General features: G+C 66.5%; 1 protein-coding gene across 8 annotated transcripts; it reads right to left on the bottom strand.

The window, feature by feature from the left end:
* Window positions 1-146: 146 nt before the first annotated feature.
* On the bottom strand, window positions 147-15,058 carry WDR90 (WD repeat domain 90). Of its 8 annotated transcripts, XM_055409045.2 has the most exons (42): window positions 14,303-15,058; window positions 14,010-14,101; window positions 13,712-13,888; window positions 13,518-13,626; window positions 13,158-13,319; window positions 12,785-12,899; window positions 12,641-12,708; window positions 12,190-12,287; window positions 11,889-12,107; window positions 11,670-11,732; window positions 11,366-11,434; window positions 10,634-10,744; window positions 10,421-10,566; window positions 10,294-10,351; window positions 9,792-9,910; window positions 9,539-9,682; window positions 9,323-9,453; window positions 9,138-9,254; window positions 8,602-8,837; window positions 8,316-8,455; window positions 8,079-8,209; window positions 7,606-7,736; window positions 7,173-7,334; window positions 6,867-6,995; window positions 6,637-6,767; window positions 6,504-6,544; window positions 6,200-6,328; window positions 5,908-6,075; window positions 5,513-5,610; window positions 4,994-5,096; window positions 4,708-4,829; window positions 4,440-4,599; window positions 4,156-4,346; window positions 3,909-4,077; window positions 3,677-3,788; window positions 3,362-3,533; window positions 2,003-2,125; window positions 1,647-1,821; window positions 1,411-1,541; window positions 976-1,305; window positions 780-864; window positions 147-538 (listed from the first exon to the last, which is right to left on the bottom strand). In XM_055409045.2, the coding sequence occupies exons 1-42, from the start codon at window positions 14,889-14,891 to the stop codon at window positions 381-383; spliced, it is 6,114 nt and encodes a 2,037-aa protein (XP_055265020.2). In that variant the 5' UTR covers window positions 14,892-15,058; the 3' UTR covers window positions 147-380. The 8 variants fall into 8 exon arrangements, 7 of the variants coding, with proteins under 7 accessions (XP_055265020.2, XP_055265019.2, XP_055265018.2 ...); XM_055409044.2 differs by having other exon boundaries at window positions 13,158-13,626; XM_055409043.2 differs by having other exon boundaries at window positions 14,010-15,058.
* Window positions 15,059-15,062: the final 4 nt, after the last annotated feature.

The following is a 15,062-nucleotide window of genomic DNA, read 5'->3' on the forward strand; positions in this document are numbered from 1 at the left end:
CACTGAGGCCGGCGGGCCAGAGCGGCGGCGCCCCCACGTGGGCGCGCCGGGCACTGCGGGCGCGTGCGGCCCAGGCCTGGAGCGGGGCTGGGGCTGGGGGGAAGCTGAGCTCGGGCAGTAGTCTGCAGTGACCAGGAGACGATGCCTCACCACTACACGCACATTTATTTGAACTGTACAAGGCAGAAACAAAACCCCAAGGGAGAGGGGCTCCGCGTACTTCACACACACATGTTCAGGGTCCTGATGCTTCACACACGGTCCTGAGGCGCCAGTGCGGAGAGCCCAACAGGCCGACGGAACCAGCACAAGGCCTGGGGCCGACCCAGCTTCTCAGTCAAGCCTCTGCCCAGGCCAGGGGCCCAGATGAGCGACAGGGCTCAGCGGCCTGTGACTTCCCACACCAAGATCTCGCTGTGGGCCGCCGTGAAGAGCAGCTGGGCTGACGGGGCGAACCTGCACAACTGCACGGAGTCGTCATGGCCCACGAAGTCCTGCATGGCCCCCGATGCGCAGTCTAGCAGCCGCACCACACGCTCTGCAGGCAGACAGGAGGGGCTGGGCCAGGGCTGCCCCCTGGCCCTCTCTCCAGATGGAGCTGGTGCCTTGCTGGGGAACCCGGCGCCCCACCCCCTCACAGATCCTATCTGTGAGCTCTGGGAGTGGTGTCCTCAGTCCACTTTCAGGGACAAGGAACCCGGGGCCCAGTGCTGAAGAGTATGGCTCTATGAGGGGACACAGGGAGCCCAGCTGGCCTCACTCAAGTCACCAGCACTCACCAGAGAAGCCAACGGCCACGAGGTGGGCCCCAGGGGACAGACTCATGGACACAGCAAAGAAAGGCAGCGGGATCTTCTCCACCACCTGCAGGCGGCAAGCATGAGGCTCTGGGGGAGGGGGCCCCTGGCCCTGAGACCTGTCCCTCCCCAGCCCTAGGTCCCTCGGGCTCCCAGCACCACGGAGAGATGCACGTGCCTGCTTCTGGTGGAGGCTGTAGAAGACCACCTCGGGGTACACGCCGAGGCCCGCACACAGCAGCAGCGCCGGGTCCCAGGGGCAGAAGGCGGCGAGCGAGGGTGGCAAGCAACCAGGAGCCTGTCGGGGCACAGTGCAGGGTGGGAGGCAGGGGTACTGCGCCCACGATGCCGCCGGGACTCTTACCTCTGTGAGGCCAGGCGCTGGGAAGCTCAGCCAATCCACAAGCTCACAGTGGTCCTGCAGCCAGTCGGAGGCCCACACGCTGACTCGCTGGTCCCCGCTGGCGGCCAGCCACAGGTCTGTGCCCTCTGCCCCGAAGTCTCCACACTGGGGGACAAGGACTGGTGGGTGCCGCCTGCCCTGTTCTCCCACACCATCCCGCCAGCATGCCGGCCTGGGCGGGCTCCGCCCAGGAAGGACCAACCATGTCACCTCCTTCCTTGTGCCCTGGAGGGTGCAGATGGGGGCGCCGCGATGGTTGCTCAGCACCCGGAAGGTCATCCCCGTGCGGGGGCGGCTCACGGCCACGAGCCCGTCCTTGTCACCAGAGACGATGGTCTGACCTGGGCCAGGCAGACCCCGTGCTGTCACTCGTGCACCCGGCCTTCACCCCAAAGGTGTAACCTGGGCCAGGCAGAGCCAGGCCGCCACCGGGAGCCCAGCCTCACCGTCAGCAGAGAAGGCGAGGGCTGTGAGCGCAGCCGCGTGTGGGTGCATCTTGAGTGCTACGGCCGTGCGCGGGACACTGAAGACCCGCAGCGTCCCGTCGCTGTAGCCTGCTGCCACGTGCTGCTCTTCTGGGCGTCCGCATGATGGGGGGCTCCAAGCCAGGCAGAGGCAGCTCTGGGGACCACCAGCAGAAAACATCAGGACTCCCCGGGACGGGAAGGGGCCCAGGCCCAGCCAGACACCAAGGCTGGAGGGAGGCTGTGGGGCCTGCAAGAGCCAGGCCGGCAGGGACCTAGCCCAGGCGCTACCCGGGCGTGCCCCCAGCCCCGGGCGTGCCCCCAGCCCCGCCAAGTACCTGACTGAGCACCTGGAACTGGATCAGCAGCTCCGTGCCAGCCACACACCACACCCTCACGCTCCCGTCATCACTGCACGTGGCGCAGTGGGACTCGTCGGGGCTGAAGACCACCTCGTTCACCTGTGAGGGACCACCAGCCTGCCTGAGGCCCACGGCCAAGGAGAGACACAGCATAGCCACGTGGCTCTGGAGAGCATCCGTCTCCCCCTGGAGCCTGCCGGGCCCCAGCCCTGCCACGTGACACAAACTCACTGTCCCAACCTCCCCCATGAAGCCTGAGTGAAGGCCCCCTCCCGAGCTCCCCCACGAGGCCTGGGTGAAGGCCCCTCTCAAGGTCCCCCATGAGGCCTGGGTGAAGGCCCCCTCCCGAGCTCCCCCACGAGGCCTGGGTGAAGGCCCCCCCAAACTCCCCCACGAAGCCTGAGTGAAGGCCCCCTCCCGAGCTTCCCCACGAGGCCTGGGTGAAGGCCCCTCTCAAGGTCCCCCATGAGGCCTGGGTGAAATGTGAACCACAGGAAGCCCACTGGTCAGTTGAACTTGACCATCCACTTGCCGGGACATGACAGAAAGAACTGTCCTGACAAAACCTAGAACACGGGACTCCTGGGGGACACAGACAGAAGTAAAGGACGTGCTGTTCACCGGGCCTCATGGGGGGTGCGCAGTGGGGTGTGGCCGGAGATCATCACGTGTGTGGAAAGAAAGATTACACGGAATCGGGATCTCTGGTATAAAAAAACGAAACAAAGACCACGCACCAACGACGGGAGGACAAATACCAAGTCTTGAATTTGAATAAAAAGGTAAGAATTGAGCCCTGCTTGGGTGAGAAGTGCTGGCCCCTCTGGACCTCAGACCGTGACCTCTAAGCCCAGTTCCCACTGGAGGGGCACAGAACCGGGGGCAGGCAGGCCAGGGCCAGGAAGAGCCGCAGAGGGAGGGCCTGGAGCACATGTGCCCCTCGGGAGGCGGGATCAAAGTCACCACCAGCTCGGGGGGACTCAGCAGCAACAAGGCCACTGCCGCTGCCACCGCCAGACATGAGCACTGCTGGAGAGACACAGCACTCCCCAGGGAGGCAACGCTGGCTGTCTGGCCCTGCCTAGACCCCGGCCCGGCCTCCAGACCCTGGGGACCCAAGAGGGGCACACCCAGCCCCGCTGGTGGGGGATCCCAGCAAGGACAACCAGCTTTCTCCAGCAAATAAACTATAAGAAAAGGGGCAGGACAAGCAAGGTCGCAAAGGCCATGGGGCCTGGGGCTGCTGCGGGGATGCTGCGCAGACACAGCGCCCACGGGCACGGGGGAAGGAGCAAGGTGGCTTCCCGGCCATGTGAGCAGTGGCCCAGCACTCACCTTGCTCCAGTGGCCACTGATGAGGCGAGTGCTGGTGCCCTCGGCCCAGCTGACGTACCAGAGCGTGCCTGCCGTGGTGCCCACCACGCCCATGTCCATGCTGTCGTGGAAGACCGCACTCACGACAGCCCCATCGAGGATCAGCTCGCGCTCGAGAAACACGGAGCTGGACCTGGAGAGCAAGGATCACAGGGCAGCGGCGGGAGCCCAGGGCGCCAGGTGACAGCCCACGGCCCTGCCTTGCCCGAGCACGCCCCTGGGGGCCGGGCCCAGCTGGGCCAGAGTTCCCGCTCCGGACACAGCACAGATGCTCACCTGGCCCCCGGGCCCTTGCACCGCAGCTCCGGCACAGCCCCCACAGCCCATAGGCGCAGCCGCCTCGTATTGCTGCCGCTGACCAGCCAAGTGCCCGAGCACAGCAGCACTCCTGGGGAACAGGGGCTGGTGTGAGCCGCGTCCCGAGGCCTGGGGCTCGAGAGGGTGTCCCACCGCCCCGGTACCGTGACTCCCGGGGGAACCAAGCTCCGTGGGCTCGTCAGACACCCACCAATCTCGCCGTCGTCTGCCTCCCAGGCCAGGAAGCAGCGGCCAGCACGCGTGTCCCACACGCACACCTGGCCCTCGTTGGAGCCGCAGTACAGCAGGGGCGCAGCCCCATAGCAGAGCGAGCTCAGCGTGCAGCCCCCCGCCTCCCTGGAGACAGGCCCCCAGTGGACCTGGCAGGAGAACAGCAGGGGTCAACCACGCCCAGCCGCCTCACCCCGTCTTCCAAGGCCGCCTCCCAGCCCCGGCACCTGGAGGCTGACGTCACCCGCCCGCTCCCTCAGGAGCTGCAGGGTGAGGACGCCCCGGCCCACGCAGATCAGCTCGCCGGCATCCCAGGGGTTGAAGGCCACGCCGTGCACCAGCTCCGGGAGGCGCATGGAGGACACAAGCTGGCAGGTGGCCGTGCTCCACAGGGCCAGGGTGCCGTCGCCGTGGTCCCCTGGGGAGACGCAGAGGGCCCGTGTCAGCAGCCCAGGAGTCTGAGGACTGGTAGGGACTCAGAGACCACCGTCCTCCAGCCCCGCCCACTGACCCAGTGTGACAAGGAGCCTGTCATCCGGTGAGAAAGCCAAGGCCTGGACTGCGGTGTTGTGGTGAGAGAGGAGCTGCCGGCAGGAGCCCTGGGGCACGTCCCAGAGACGGATCTGGCAGCGGGAGGCAGCGCCGCTTTGGCCTGAGGCTGAGGCCAGGACCTGGCGGTGGAGGGGCGCTGTCAGCAGGGAGGGTGTGGTCCACGGGCCTGCTTGGGTTGCAGGGGCACCTCAGCTCCGGGCCTGCGCAGGGGACCGCAGGGCAGGCACCTGGGCATTGTGGCTGAGGGCCAGCGTGGAGATCTCCTCGGGGTGGCCGAGCCAGTGCTGCTGGGCGCCCGAGTGCAGGTCCTCCACCACCACCAGGCAACCGCATGTGTAGGCGAAGAAGCCTGTGGGTGGGATGGGGTCCGGCGGGTCAGCATGGCATGGCACGCGCACCCGCAGGCCCAGCCACAGGGGCTCACACCCACGCCTCCCCACGGAGAAGGGCTGGGGACGGGGCCCAGAGGCACATCAGGACAGGCCCCCTGCAGCCCCTGGGCCATGGCTGCACCGGTGTCCGGCCTCCAGACCAGGTTGGCGCGCCCGTTCCCGTTGTAGCCCACGACGGCCTTCAGGCGCAGCCACTCGTCGCCGGCAGGTGGCAGAGAGAGGCCCTGTGGGGAAGTGACCAGGATGCGGGTCCCCACCTCAGACTCTGCCCTCAAGCCAGGTCTGGATGGAGCCTGCAGGTGTGGCTCCGGGGGGAGGTGGCAGAGGGCAGGAGTGTGGGAGGCCAGGCAGGGGCTCCTGGGAAGGGCCTGGGGTGCGGGGAGACCTGGGCAAAGCAGGGAGAAGCCTGGAGAAGGCCGTGGTAGGGGGAGGCGGGAGGGAGCTAGCACAGTGGGCTGGCACACAGGATACTCCTGGTCCCACTGGCACGGCAATGAGCCTTAACCAGCCTGTCGGGAGCAGGGGTCGGGCTCGAGGTGGAGGTGACCCTCGGACACCACACCACAGGCCGCGCTGCCCGAGCCCGGCCTCCACAGCATCCGTCGGTGGCTAGGCCCAGGAGGTCCCCTGCCCTGCCCACCTGTGCCGGGGAGGAGGCCTTGTAGCGCGCGGTGAAGTGCCTGTAGGAGTCCGGGCGAGCGGGGGGCCAGGCCCTGGCTCTCCCTGTGCTGCAGGCGCCTGTCGGGCAGGGCAAAAGGCTGTGGACCCCCAGGACCACACAGCGACCTCCCCACTGTCACCCTGCCCTGACTAGTCAGACGCTTGGGTTCAGAGGGCACCGATGGCCATGTCGCCCTGCCCATCTGGCTCGACCGGGGCCTCAGGCTATCTGCCCTGCAGATGACCCCCCCCCTTGTCCGCTGGGGCAGCTGGCTTTGCCCTTAGACCACTTGGAATCCACGAGGTACATGCACGTGGGCCCCGACCCAGATAACGAGGGACCCTGCCCCAAGCTGCTGCCCCGCCCCTGCTTACTGGGCCAGCCACAGGGGTGGGGATGCCTGCTGAGGTCCCAGGGCCCTCCTGTCACCCAACAAGCCCCATCACCAGCCCGGTCAGCCTCCTTCTGCACCAGCACAGATGGGCCTGAGGCCTGACGGAGATCTTCGGGGCCACGGCTCTTGTCTGGTGGGAAGAGGGCACCTGGGGAGGTTGGGGAGACAGCAGGGGTGGGGAGCAGGTGCTTGGAGCCCCCAGCCTGCCGCCAGGCCAGGAGCAGCAGAGCATGTACAGGGGAGCCTCCCCTTCCCAGGACCCCCGCCCTCACCATCAAAGCCCTCAGGGGGCCCAGCACAGAGGCCCGGCTGGGGTGGGAGTGCCGGGGGGGACACGGACACCTGCTGGGGGGGCCCTCTGGCCCTGGACAGCACGCCCTCCAGTTGTCCTGCACCCGGGCCTGCGGACAGAGGAGCCAGGCTGTGCTCAGAGTCGAGGGCCAGGGACACAGAGCAGGAGGCATGCCAGCCCCCCACTCCCAACCAGCTCTGCCCTGGGGCCCCAGCACAACATCAGCGTGTGCCTCCCACACCTGGGGTCACCATAGGGCCTGCCAGCGTGGTGAGGCCACTCACCTGCTTTGCAGGTCAGGGGGGGCCTGGGAACACCCTGGACACTGCAGAGGCAACAGGAGAGGCTGTCAGTGTGTGTGGGGTGCGGCGGGGGCCCAGAGAGGCCTGGCAGGTTCAAGTGAAGGGAGACACTTGCCTTCCTGGAGGGCACCCCTCACGGGGAACCAGAATGTCCCAGAGGAAGATGGCGTCTCCCACGCTGAGGAGCTGCTGCTGGTTGGGGGTAAAGGCCACAGCCCGCACTGGCTCCGAGTGGCCAACGTACACCTGCAGTGGTGGTGCCACGCAGACCTGAGGCTCGGCCCTCGCCTGGGGTCAGCCCGGGGCCATCCTCCACCCTCCTGCCCACCTGCCCGGGGCACATACCTGGCAACCAGGGCTGGCCTGCACCACGTAGTCCCACAGCCTGACAGCCCGCTCGGTGGCTGTGAGCAGAAAGCGGCCATCCGCACTGAGGGCCAGGGAGGCACAGGCCGTGGGGTGGCCACAGGACAGCTGCAGGAGAGCGCGCTTGCTGCGAGTCAAGGTGGGCACACCCAGGACCGCCAGCCAGGGGAGCCCTCCCCAGAGCGCTGCTGCCCAGGAGCAGCAGGCAGCCCAGGGCCGCCTCGCCGCAGCAAGGCAAGAGCCAGGAGGAGGGGGGCCAGGCCACCAGCCACGGCCTGGGCTCACCTCTCGGACCACGTGGCCCGACCTGGCGTCCAGCACAGCGATCGTGTTTGAGGATGTGGACACCAGCAGGTGGCCAGGGGGCGAGGGGCCGAAGCAGAGGGCCACAGCTGAGTCCAGGCAGCTGCCAGCCAGGTCCAGACTGCAGACGTCAACCCTCAGAAGCTGTGGGAGGAGGAAGCATTGCCCCCACGAGCTCCGGGCGGAGCTGGAGCCCTGAGCAGAGGCCCATATGGTGGGCAGCCTCGGGCACTCTGCCCTGCCCAGCCACCCACAGCTCACGGGTCCTCTGTGCCCCTAAGGGGTCCAGGGCCTGGGTCCTTCCTTCAGTGAGTGTGGTCTCCTGCCCATGGGAACGACCCAGCCACCAGGGTCAGGGGTGCCCACGGGGTCTGTGCACCCTCAGCAGACACACGCAGGGCTCTGGCTGACTCACCTCATCCAGCGAGGCTGCATCCATGACAGTCACCGTGTACTTGGAGGGACCCACGAAGGCCAGTAGGCGGCTGTCCCCGCTGACCGCCAGGACGCTGGAGCTTGGGCAGGCCTCCTGGCATACCACGTTAGCTGCCAGCACACAGGGGCGGGAAGTCAGCTGGCAGGGTGGACCCCACGGCAGTGTGCACTGCCGGAGCGCCGGGGCTCTCCCAGTGACCACCCAGAGACCGCCTGGCTGGCCCGAGACACAGCGTCCATTGGGGGCCGGCCCTGCACCCTGGTGCTCGGGCTGCAGGCGATCAGCCCCTGCTGGCGCAGGGTGGGTACACTGATCTCCCACTTAGGGGGTGGTAAGCAGTCCTAAGACCACACCTGGCCCTGTGGATCATCTATGAGTGAGGTTATGGGACGCAGTGCCACGGTCAGGGAGGTACTGGGAGGCCCGAGCAGGGCGGGGCGTGGGGGCCTGACCTGCCACTCGCAGGACACGGCACCGGGGTGCACTGCTGTGGTACTGGGCCAGGGCACCCTGGGAGCAGGTACTGAACAGGAAGCGACCGTCGGGGCTGGTGGCCAGGCCAGTGATGGCTCCTCGGTGACACCTACACCACACAGAAAGGTGTGCGGATGCCCACAGGGTGTCAAGGGGCAGAAGAGGGTGGGTGTGCGCTGCGGGCGTCTGTGGGGCAGGCCCTCCTGGGCACGCACCTGTGCTCCACCAGGACCTCAGCGGCCTCCAGGCTGAAGGAGCGGACAGCCCCGCTGCTAAAGCCGCAGAAGAAGGTCGGCTGCATGGGGTGGAAGACGACAGCACGCGGGGCCTCCTCAGGCGACGCAAAGTCATACAGCTGGGGGGGTGGGTGGGGCGTGTGAGGGCGGACGGTGGGGCCCGGAGAGTCAGTCTCCCCAGGGGGCTTGAACCTCGGGCCCCAAACCTGGGCAGGAAGACCCAGGGTCTGCCCTCCCAGCTGGTGTCCCTCTGGCCACACCCCACCTGCTGCAGGGTCGCCAGGTCCCAGATGCGCACAGTGTGGTCCTGGGACACGGTGGCCAGCTGTCCCCGGCTGGGCTCAGTGGCAAGGGCCAGCACCGGGGCAGTGTGGGAGCGCACCAGCACGCGGTACTCCTGGGCTGGGATGTCCAGGAAGCCCAGGTGACCCGAGGAGGTGGTGGACAGCACACGCAGGCCGCCAGGGCTGACGCAGACGGAGGTGACGGGGCCCTCGTGCTCTGCAGGCAGGGGGCTCGGTGACCGCCCAGCCTGCAGTGGGGCGGATCCCGCACCACGGCCCACCTGGGCAGGCTGACCACAGCCAGGCTGTACTAACCACTAGCCCCGCATCCAGGACAGCGAGAAGTGCGTTTTCCTGCTGCCTGGAGCCCCATCTCCCTGTGAGCTAAGACCAGCACCACCCCCATGATCACCCACTCCCAGGTTCAGGACAGAGCCCCACAGAGCCCCGTGCTGTCCAGCCTGGGGACATGGCCCTCCTGTGCCGCCCCTGGGGCGAGGTGGTATGCAAGCCCCACCTGCCTCCAGGAGGACAGAGGAGAAGTCCAGCGGCCAGAGGCGCAGGTAGCCATCCTCAGAGCCCACGGCACACGCGGACCGGGAGACGCCGAGACTGCTGATGGCGATGCCGGTGCCTGGTAGAGGGAGCTGGGTTAGCCCCAGACAGCAGGGCCCCTCCCCCTGCACAGCAAGGCCCACCTACCCGAACTAAATGTCTGCTTCTGTGTGAGGGGGTCGCGGGGGGTCTGCAAGGGCAGGAGGCGCCGAGCATGCCGCACGGCCATGTGCTGGTGATCGATCTCCAGGATGTGGCCGCTGCGGCTGCACACATAGCTGCCAGGGAATGGCAAGTGAGAGCTGTGGCGGCGGGGGCGGGGAGCCAGGCCCTCAGGGAAGGGGCGGGGAGGGTGGTACTCACAGCGTGTGGCCATCCTGGGCTGGCCCGAAGGCCAGGTCGGTGAACTCCAGCGCATGGTGCTCCCCCAGGTCCACAGCGCAGGAGCGCAGTGCCCCACCTCGGAGCCGCCACAGCCGCACACTGCCCCGCCCGCACGACGCCATCCTGCAAGGGTGGGAGGTGAGCGGGACGAGGGGCCAGCTCACGGCTCAGCGGGAAAAGGGGCAGGCTCATGACTCAGCGGCCCCAGCACCCAGAGAGAGCAGGTAATCACCTGGCTTCGTCAAAAAAGGCCACCTGGAACGCCTGGACATCAGCATCGCTGTGCGCCTTCGCGAGGATGACAGCTTCTCCGTCTCGCCCCAGCTGGGCCATGCCCCACACCAGTACTGTCTGCAACAAGCCCGCCCACCCACCCGGCGTCTCCAACAGTAGCCAGAGAAAGCTACCCGTGCCCACCCACGGCATCCACAAACGTGTGTCTGTAGAGAGGAGCAGAAAACGCAACCACGAGTGGAGGGGAGGCCCCGGGGGAACACCCAGCTTCAGAGACACTGGTGTGAAAAAACATCTGTCTCAGGTCTGCAAGACTCGCCAGCAAAGAGAGCAAGGCCAGTCACTCGAAGGATAGCTCCGTCCACAAGGGCGAAAGAGATGCCCTGCAGAGAGTGTGACGTGGGGGTGCCTGGCCAGGCTGGCTGGGGAGGCCAATGGGGGTCCCTGCCGCCTGCCTGTACCCTGGGAGGGCTGCCCCACCTTCCCGCCGGCCCAGTTACCGTCCGCCCATGGCGGTCCTTGCCAACGCCACAGAGCAGCTCCCTGCTGTTGGAGAAACTGTGAACAGAGGCGACAGTCAGCATCATGGGGGTTGGCTCCCACCGCCCCCAGAGGCCCTGCACCCACCTGAGAGAGTAGATGGTGTGGACCGGGCTCCGGAACAGGGCCAGGCAGCTCCCTGTCTGGAAGTCCCAGAGACGCAACATGCTGTGGGGCCAGGCCTGGGCTGAGGCCAGCAGCGAGCCGCTCCCGTCCAGTGCCAGAGCAGAGACCTGGGAGCAGGGAGTTAGGGAGGGTACAGGCCAGCAGACCAGGCCGCCCCGGGCCAGGGGTGCCCACCTTGTCTGTGTGGCCAAGGAAGAGACGCTGTTCCCGGGTTTTGACGTGCAGGACGACAATCACCGCGTGGCAAGGGTACACAACAGCAGCCCCATCCGGGGTCCACAGGGCCTGCGAGCAGGGGCCGGAGGCTGAAGTCACAGGCTGGTCAGCTTCACTCCCCACCACCCTTCAGCCCCCTGAGGCACAAGAACAGGAGCCACCGTGTTGCATAAGCCAAAAGGGCAGAAAGAGCCCAGTCACATGCGGGCACGGCAGGGCTCCCGCTAAGCAGGGAACTAGGGGTTCACCTAACAAGAGACTGAGAGCCCACAAAGACACAGCCCACATTCAGGACAGCCTGGTGAGCGCACGGCCACCGCTCCCATGGCTGCCTCTACAGGGACCCCGTCTCGCCCACTCCAAGCCCCACTCGGCTGGACGACATGCATCCAAGACTTAAAGGATGAACAAGGGTCTCAGGTCTCTCGAAGCTCGAGCACCTGGACCAGCACCGCCCCAGCTGGTGCTCACAACACAAAGGGCCGCCTGTGTCTGGATATCACAGCAGCAAGGAGGCACCAGGCGTGTGCGGATGCAGGCAGGGCTGGGTGACCAGAGCATTGCAGGGACCCAGTGCCTAGGGGAGCTCAGAAGCCCACACGGCCAAGGCAGGGAAACACGGCGTCTGCCCGCTGTCTGCTCGGAGCAGCTGACACTTGTAAGACCCAACAAGAGCACAGGACCCCTCACCCATTTGGTGCTGTGACCCCCAAAGCCGATGACCCCCTTGAGCCTCAGGATCGGATCTGGGAAGAAGCTCTGAAACAGGCAGATGCACAGTGAGACCCAGGTGGCAAGACCCCTGGTGCAGCAGGGCTGCCCCGCCCAGGCTCAGTTCCGGCCTCCCAAGAAAGCCACCCAATCCTGAGCTCCGGCCAGCTACTCTGTGGCAGGAAGCCAGGACTGCAGTCACAGTGCTGGACCCTCCGGTGCCCCAGTCCTGAGGTCCCCCCGCAGACCACCAGCGCTGGGGGCAGGGCACCGGCTCTCTTACTCTCTCTTGAAAACGCTTCTTGCACAAAGCTGTCTCCAGTAAGTTCTGCTTCCTGCCAGGAGCCTGGATGAGAAGGTACCATCAGAGGGGACCACCCGTCCCCCTCCCCTGCCTGTTCCCCGTGGGCAGCAGCCTGGCAGCCCTCCATCCACTGCTCATCCACGCACAACTCTCTCAGGGGTAGAGTCCAGCCCCACCTTCCTCGGGAAAGACCCTCACCTTCTGCAGAGCTGCATCCTCTGGAGCCACGGGCTCCACCGTCAGCTGACGGGCAGACACACGGAGGCCGTCACCAACCGCATGCTCGTCAGTGGCCTCCACCCAGGCCGAGGGCTCCTGGCTACAGCCACCAGGGCCAGCCACACTGGAGACCTCTGAGCGCTCACAGGACACGCTGACCTCCGGAAGGGGCCTGGGCATAGAGGGGGCCCAGCAGGACTTGCAGAAGGACAAGTGCCCATGAGCATCCTGCCTGAGGCCAACACCCCCAGCCCCACCACCAAGGGCACCGGGCACTCACGGCTACGGGGTCATGCTTCTGGACCACGAGGGCCCTGCTGTCCCACACAGGCTTGCTGCAGGCCGCTGGGGAAGGGAGCAACCGTGGCACGTGCCCCGCTGAGAACGCAGTGGAGAAGAACCGACTGAGCAGAGTACAGACAGGCACAAGGCACTGGGCAGGGGCGGCAGAGGGCCCGGCCGTGCCCACTCTGCAGGAGAGGAGCCACGCTGACAGCGGCAGCCTGCCCTAGCAGGAGCCCCAACACCCATCCCAGCAGGAAAATTTGAAGCCCCAAGCACTCAAGTCACAGCCTCCTGCTGCTCTGGGACCTCGGGGCCGCCTCCTCACACCCTTGCAGGCACCACACTGCTGGGGTCACCTCCCCAGATGCAGCATCAGGACCCGTCTCCTACCGAGCGCCATGGGCCCTGCAGACCTGAACCCGGTCACCGCTGCCCCACAGGCCCACCTGCCTCAGGAGGAAAACCGCTCTTCTGCACCAGCTCGTTGGGCATGTGCGAGCTGCCGCTCGGAAACCTTGGCGGGGTAGAGGGAAAGTCAGCTTCCAGGACAGCCCTGCCCTCCCTGTGCCTGGGACGGCAGAGGCACTCACCGGATGTGGACATAGCGGTCGTGCCAGCTCTCCCCCTTTGGCACCGGGAAAGCCATTTCTCGAGGTATGGGGGTGACGGGCAGTTTTGCGCGCCGGGCTTCAGCAACACTGACGGCTGCAAAGAGCAGGGTTGGTCCGGGTCCAGGGAACCATCCAGGCCCCTCTCCCAGCCCAGGGGTCTCAACACCAGGGGCCAGCAGGGTCCCGCCTGGCCACCAGCCCAGTCACCACTCCCTCTGACGGCTGCCTCGGGAGCTGGGAAGTTCAAAGCTGGCACAGCATGGGCATTTTCAGAGTGCCAGGGACGGAGCGGAGGGCAGCACACAGGGAGCGAAGCAGGTGGGCTGCAGACTAACACAGCTGTAGTCCTCACCAGGGTCGAAGCACAGGTCACTGGTGTAGAGGCTCCGGACCAGCATGCTGGCACACAGCCTGACGCCCTTCAGGTGACTGTAGCATCGGCGCAGATAGACCAGCAGAATGTTGTGCAGGTCAAGCTGCAGGCAGGTCCAGCGGGCACCAGGGAAGGCCACACCTGGCAGGTGTGCAGGACTCGTGCCAAAGTCAGCACCTACCCTCTCACCAGCCAAGCCACAGCACCGTGTCCTCAGCCTGTTTCCAGTGTCACGGCCACAACCACCTGACCCCCACCCAAACCTCCCCCTGAGCCTTCTGATTGGACGCCTCTCCCAGACCATCCCCGTGTCCCACTCATGCCTCATCTGCACGTTACCTTCCCTCAGTGTCCCAGCCTCACAAATAAAAGGGAACTGAAGCCACGTAGCTGTGGACTTGAACTCCTTGAAGAGGTTGGAGAAGGACACTCGGATGACCTGTCTGTCCTGTGGGACACAGCATGGACTTGAGGGGTCCAGGCTGCTGCAGGAGTGCAGGGCCCTGGGCAGCCCCCCTCTCCCAGCTCAGCACCTCAGTGGACACATCCAAGTGAATGACGAAATGCTTGGCGGGCAGTGGCCGAAAGAGCACATAGAGGTACCGTCCGGTCAGCCCCAGGGACTGGGTGCTGGTTTTGGGGAGCTGGATGTAGTTGCTCGCAGAGACAGAGCCCCGTACGCGGTACACGGTGCACTTGAGGGTCTTGTCCTGGAGAGAGATATGTCTTGCAGACGTCCTGCACCCCGGGGAGATCAGGAGAGCTGCAAACAAGCGTCCAAGAAGAGAGGAAAGGCCGCCGCTACCGCCACCGGGCACCCCAGCCACTCACCGTCACGGCGGCCACGTCGCCCTCCTTAGTGGAGAGCTTCCACTCGTCCACCTTGAAGTGTCTGAAGACGTTGAGGAATGGCTGCTGCCACACTGGGGGACAAGGGGACGTGAGGTGCCAGGCCCACCGCAGGTCCAGGGAGGGCCCAGCAGGGCCTGCGCGCTCCCCAGCGGTGACGGCCAGCGCGGCGCGCGGACTGGGCAGCGAGCGAGTCTCAGCATCAACCCGTGCGCGGCGGCGCGGGCCCTTGGACCCCAGCCCCGGGCCCCCAGCCCCTGTTCGCGCGCCGCTACCTCGCGCCATGGCGCCGCAGCTCGCGCTTCCCGCCTCTGCCGACGTGCACCGCACGCAGAGCACGCACCGCGTGCCTAGCAACAGAAGCCTGGCAACAGCGCCACTGACGCCGCACGGCGGCAGGTACGTCACCGCGCCTGGCACGTGACCGCGGCGCGGGGCGGGGCCAGACCCCAGTTTCTCCGGCCGCCTCTCCTCGGGTAACCCGGGGTTGTTGTCCGGCCACTTCCTCTCTACTGCTGTCTTGCCACGGGGCAGGAGCTTCCGCCCCCGGGCCTCTGCGGCCATCCCCAAGTCGGGATCCCTTGGGCTTGCTCTAGCACCCGCGGCACCCCCGCTGTGGGGTCTGATCAGGGAGGTTCCTGACCCTGAGGCCCGTGTTCGCGATGGGAGTGAGACGCAGCCCAGAAATGCTGACCGCACTTGGCGGGGGCGGTCCTCCCCTCCCCTGCTGCTGCCCAGCCCTCTGGAGGCGTTTATGTCAGCCGCAGGCTCCACAGGACCCCGAAGGCTCCCCACCAGACCTGGGGGGTTTAGACCGCAGGCGTCGTGAAACCTGACCCCAATTCTGGGTGGCTGAGACCCCATCTCAGGGTCAGTTAAGTAACATCTCTGGGTCTTGAAAGCAGGTTTCGACACCCGACAATGATTACAGGGAGAGGAAGGGGGCGTGGGTGTCAGTGGGGTCGGCTGGCATTTACAGACTTCTAGGCAAAATGACCTGGCCCGGGACACAGGAAGGCAGCTGGGCAGGAGGCT

This window comes from Moschus berezovskii, chromosome 27 (genome assembly GCF_049115385.1).
Source record: "Moschus berezovskii isolate FMDL1 chromosome 27, NW_MosBer_1.0, whole genome shotgun sequence".
Lineage (NCBI taxonomy): Eukaryota > Metazoa > Chordata > Mammalia > Artiodactyla > Moschidae > Moschus > Moschus berezovskii.

Coding starts and splice junctions, on each gene's coding strand:
- WDR90 (XM_055409039.2), bottom strand. CDS start 14,891: ATGGGGTCTCAGCCACCCAGAATTGGGGTCAGGTTTCACGACGCCTGC. Junction 8,210..8,315: donor GAGGTCCTGGTGGAGCACAG/GTGCGTGCCCAG, acceptor TGTGTGGTGTAG/GTGTCACCGAGGAGCCATCA. Junction 7,737..8,078: donor CCGTGTCCTGCGAGTGGCAG/GTCAGGCCCCCA, acceptor GTGTGCTGGCAG/CTAACGTGGTATGCCAGGAG.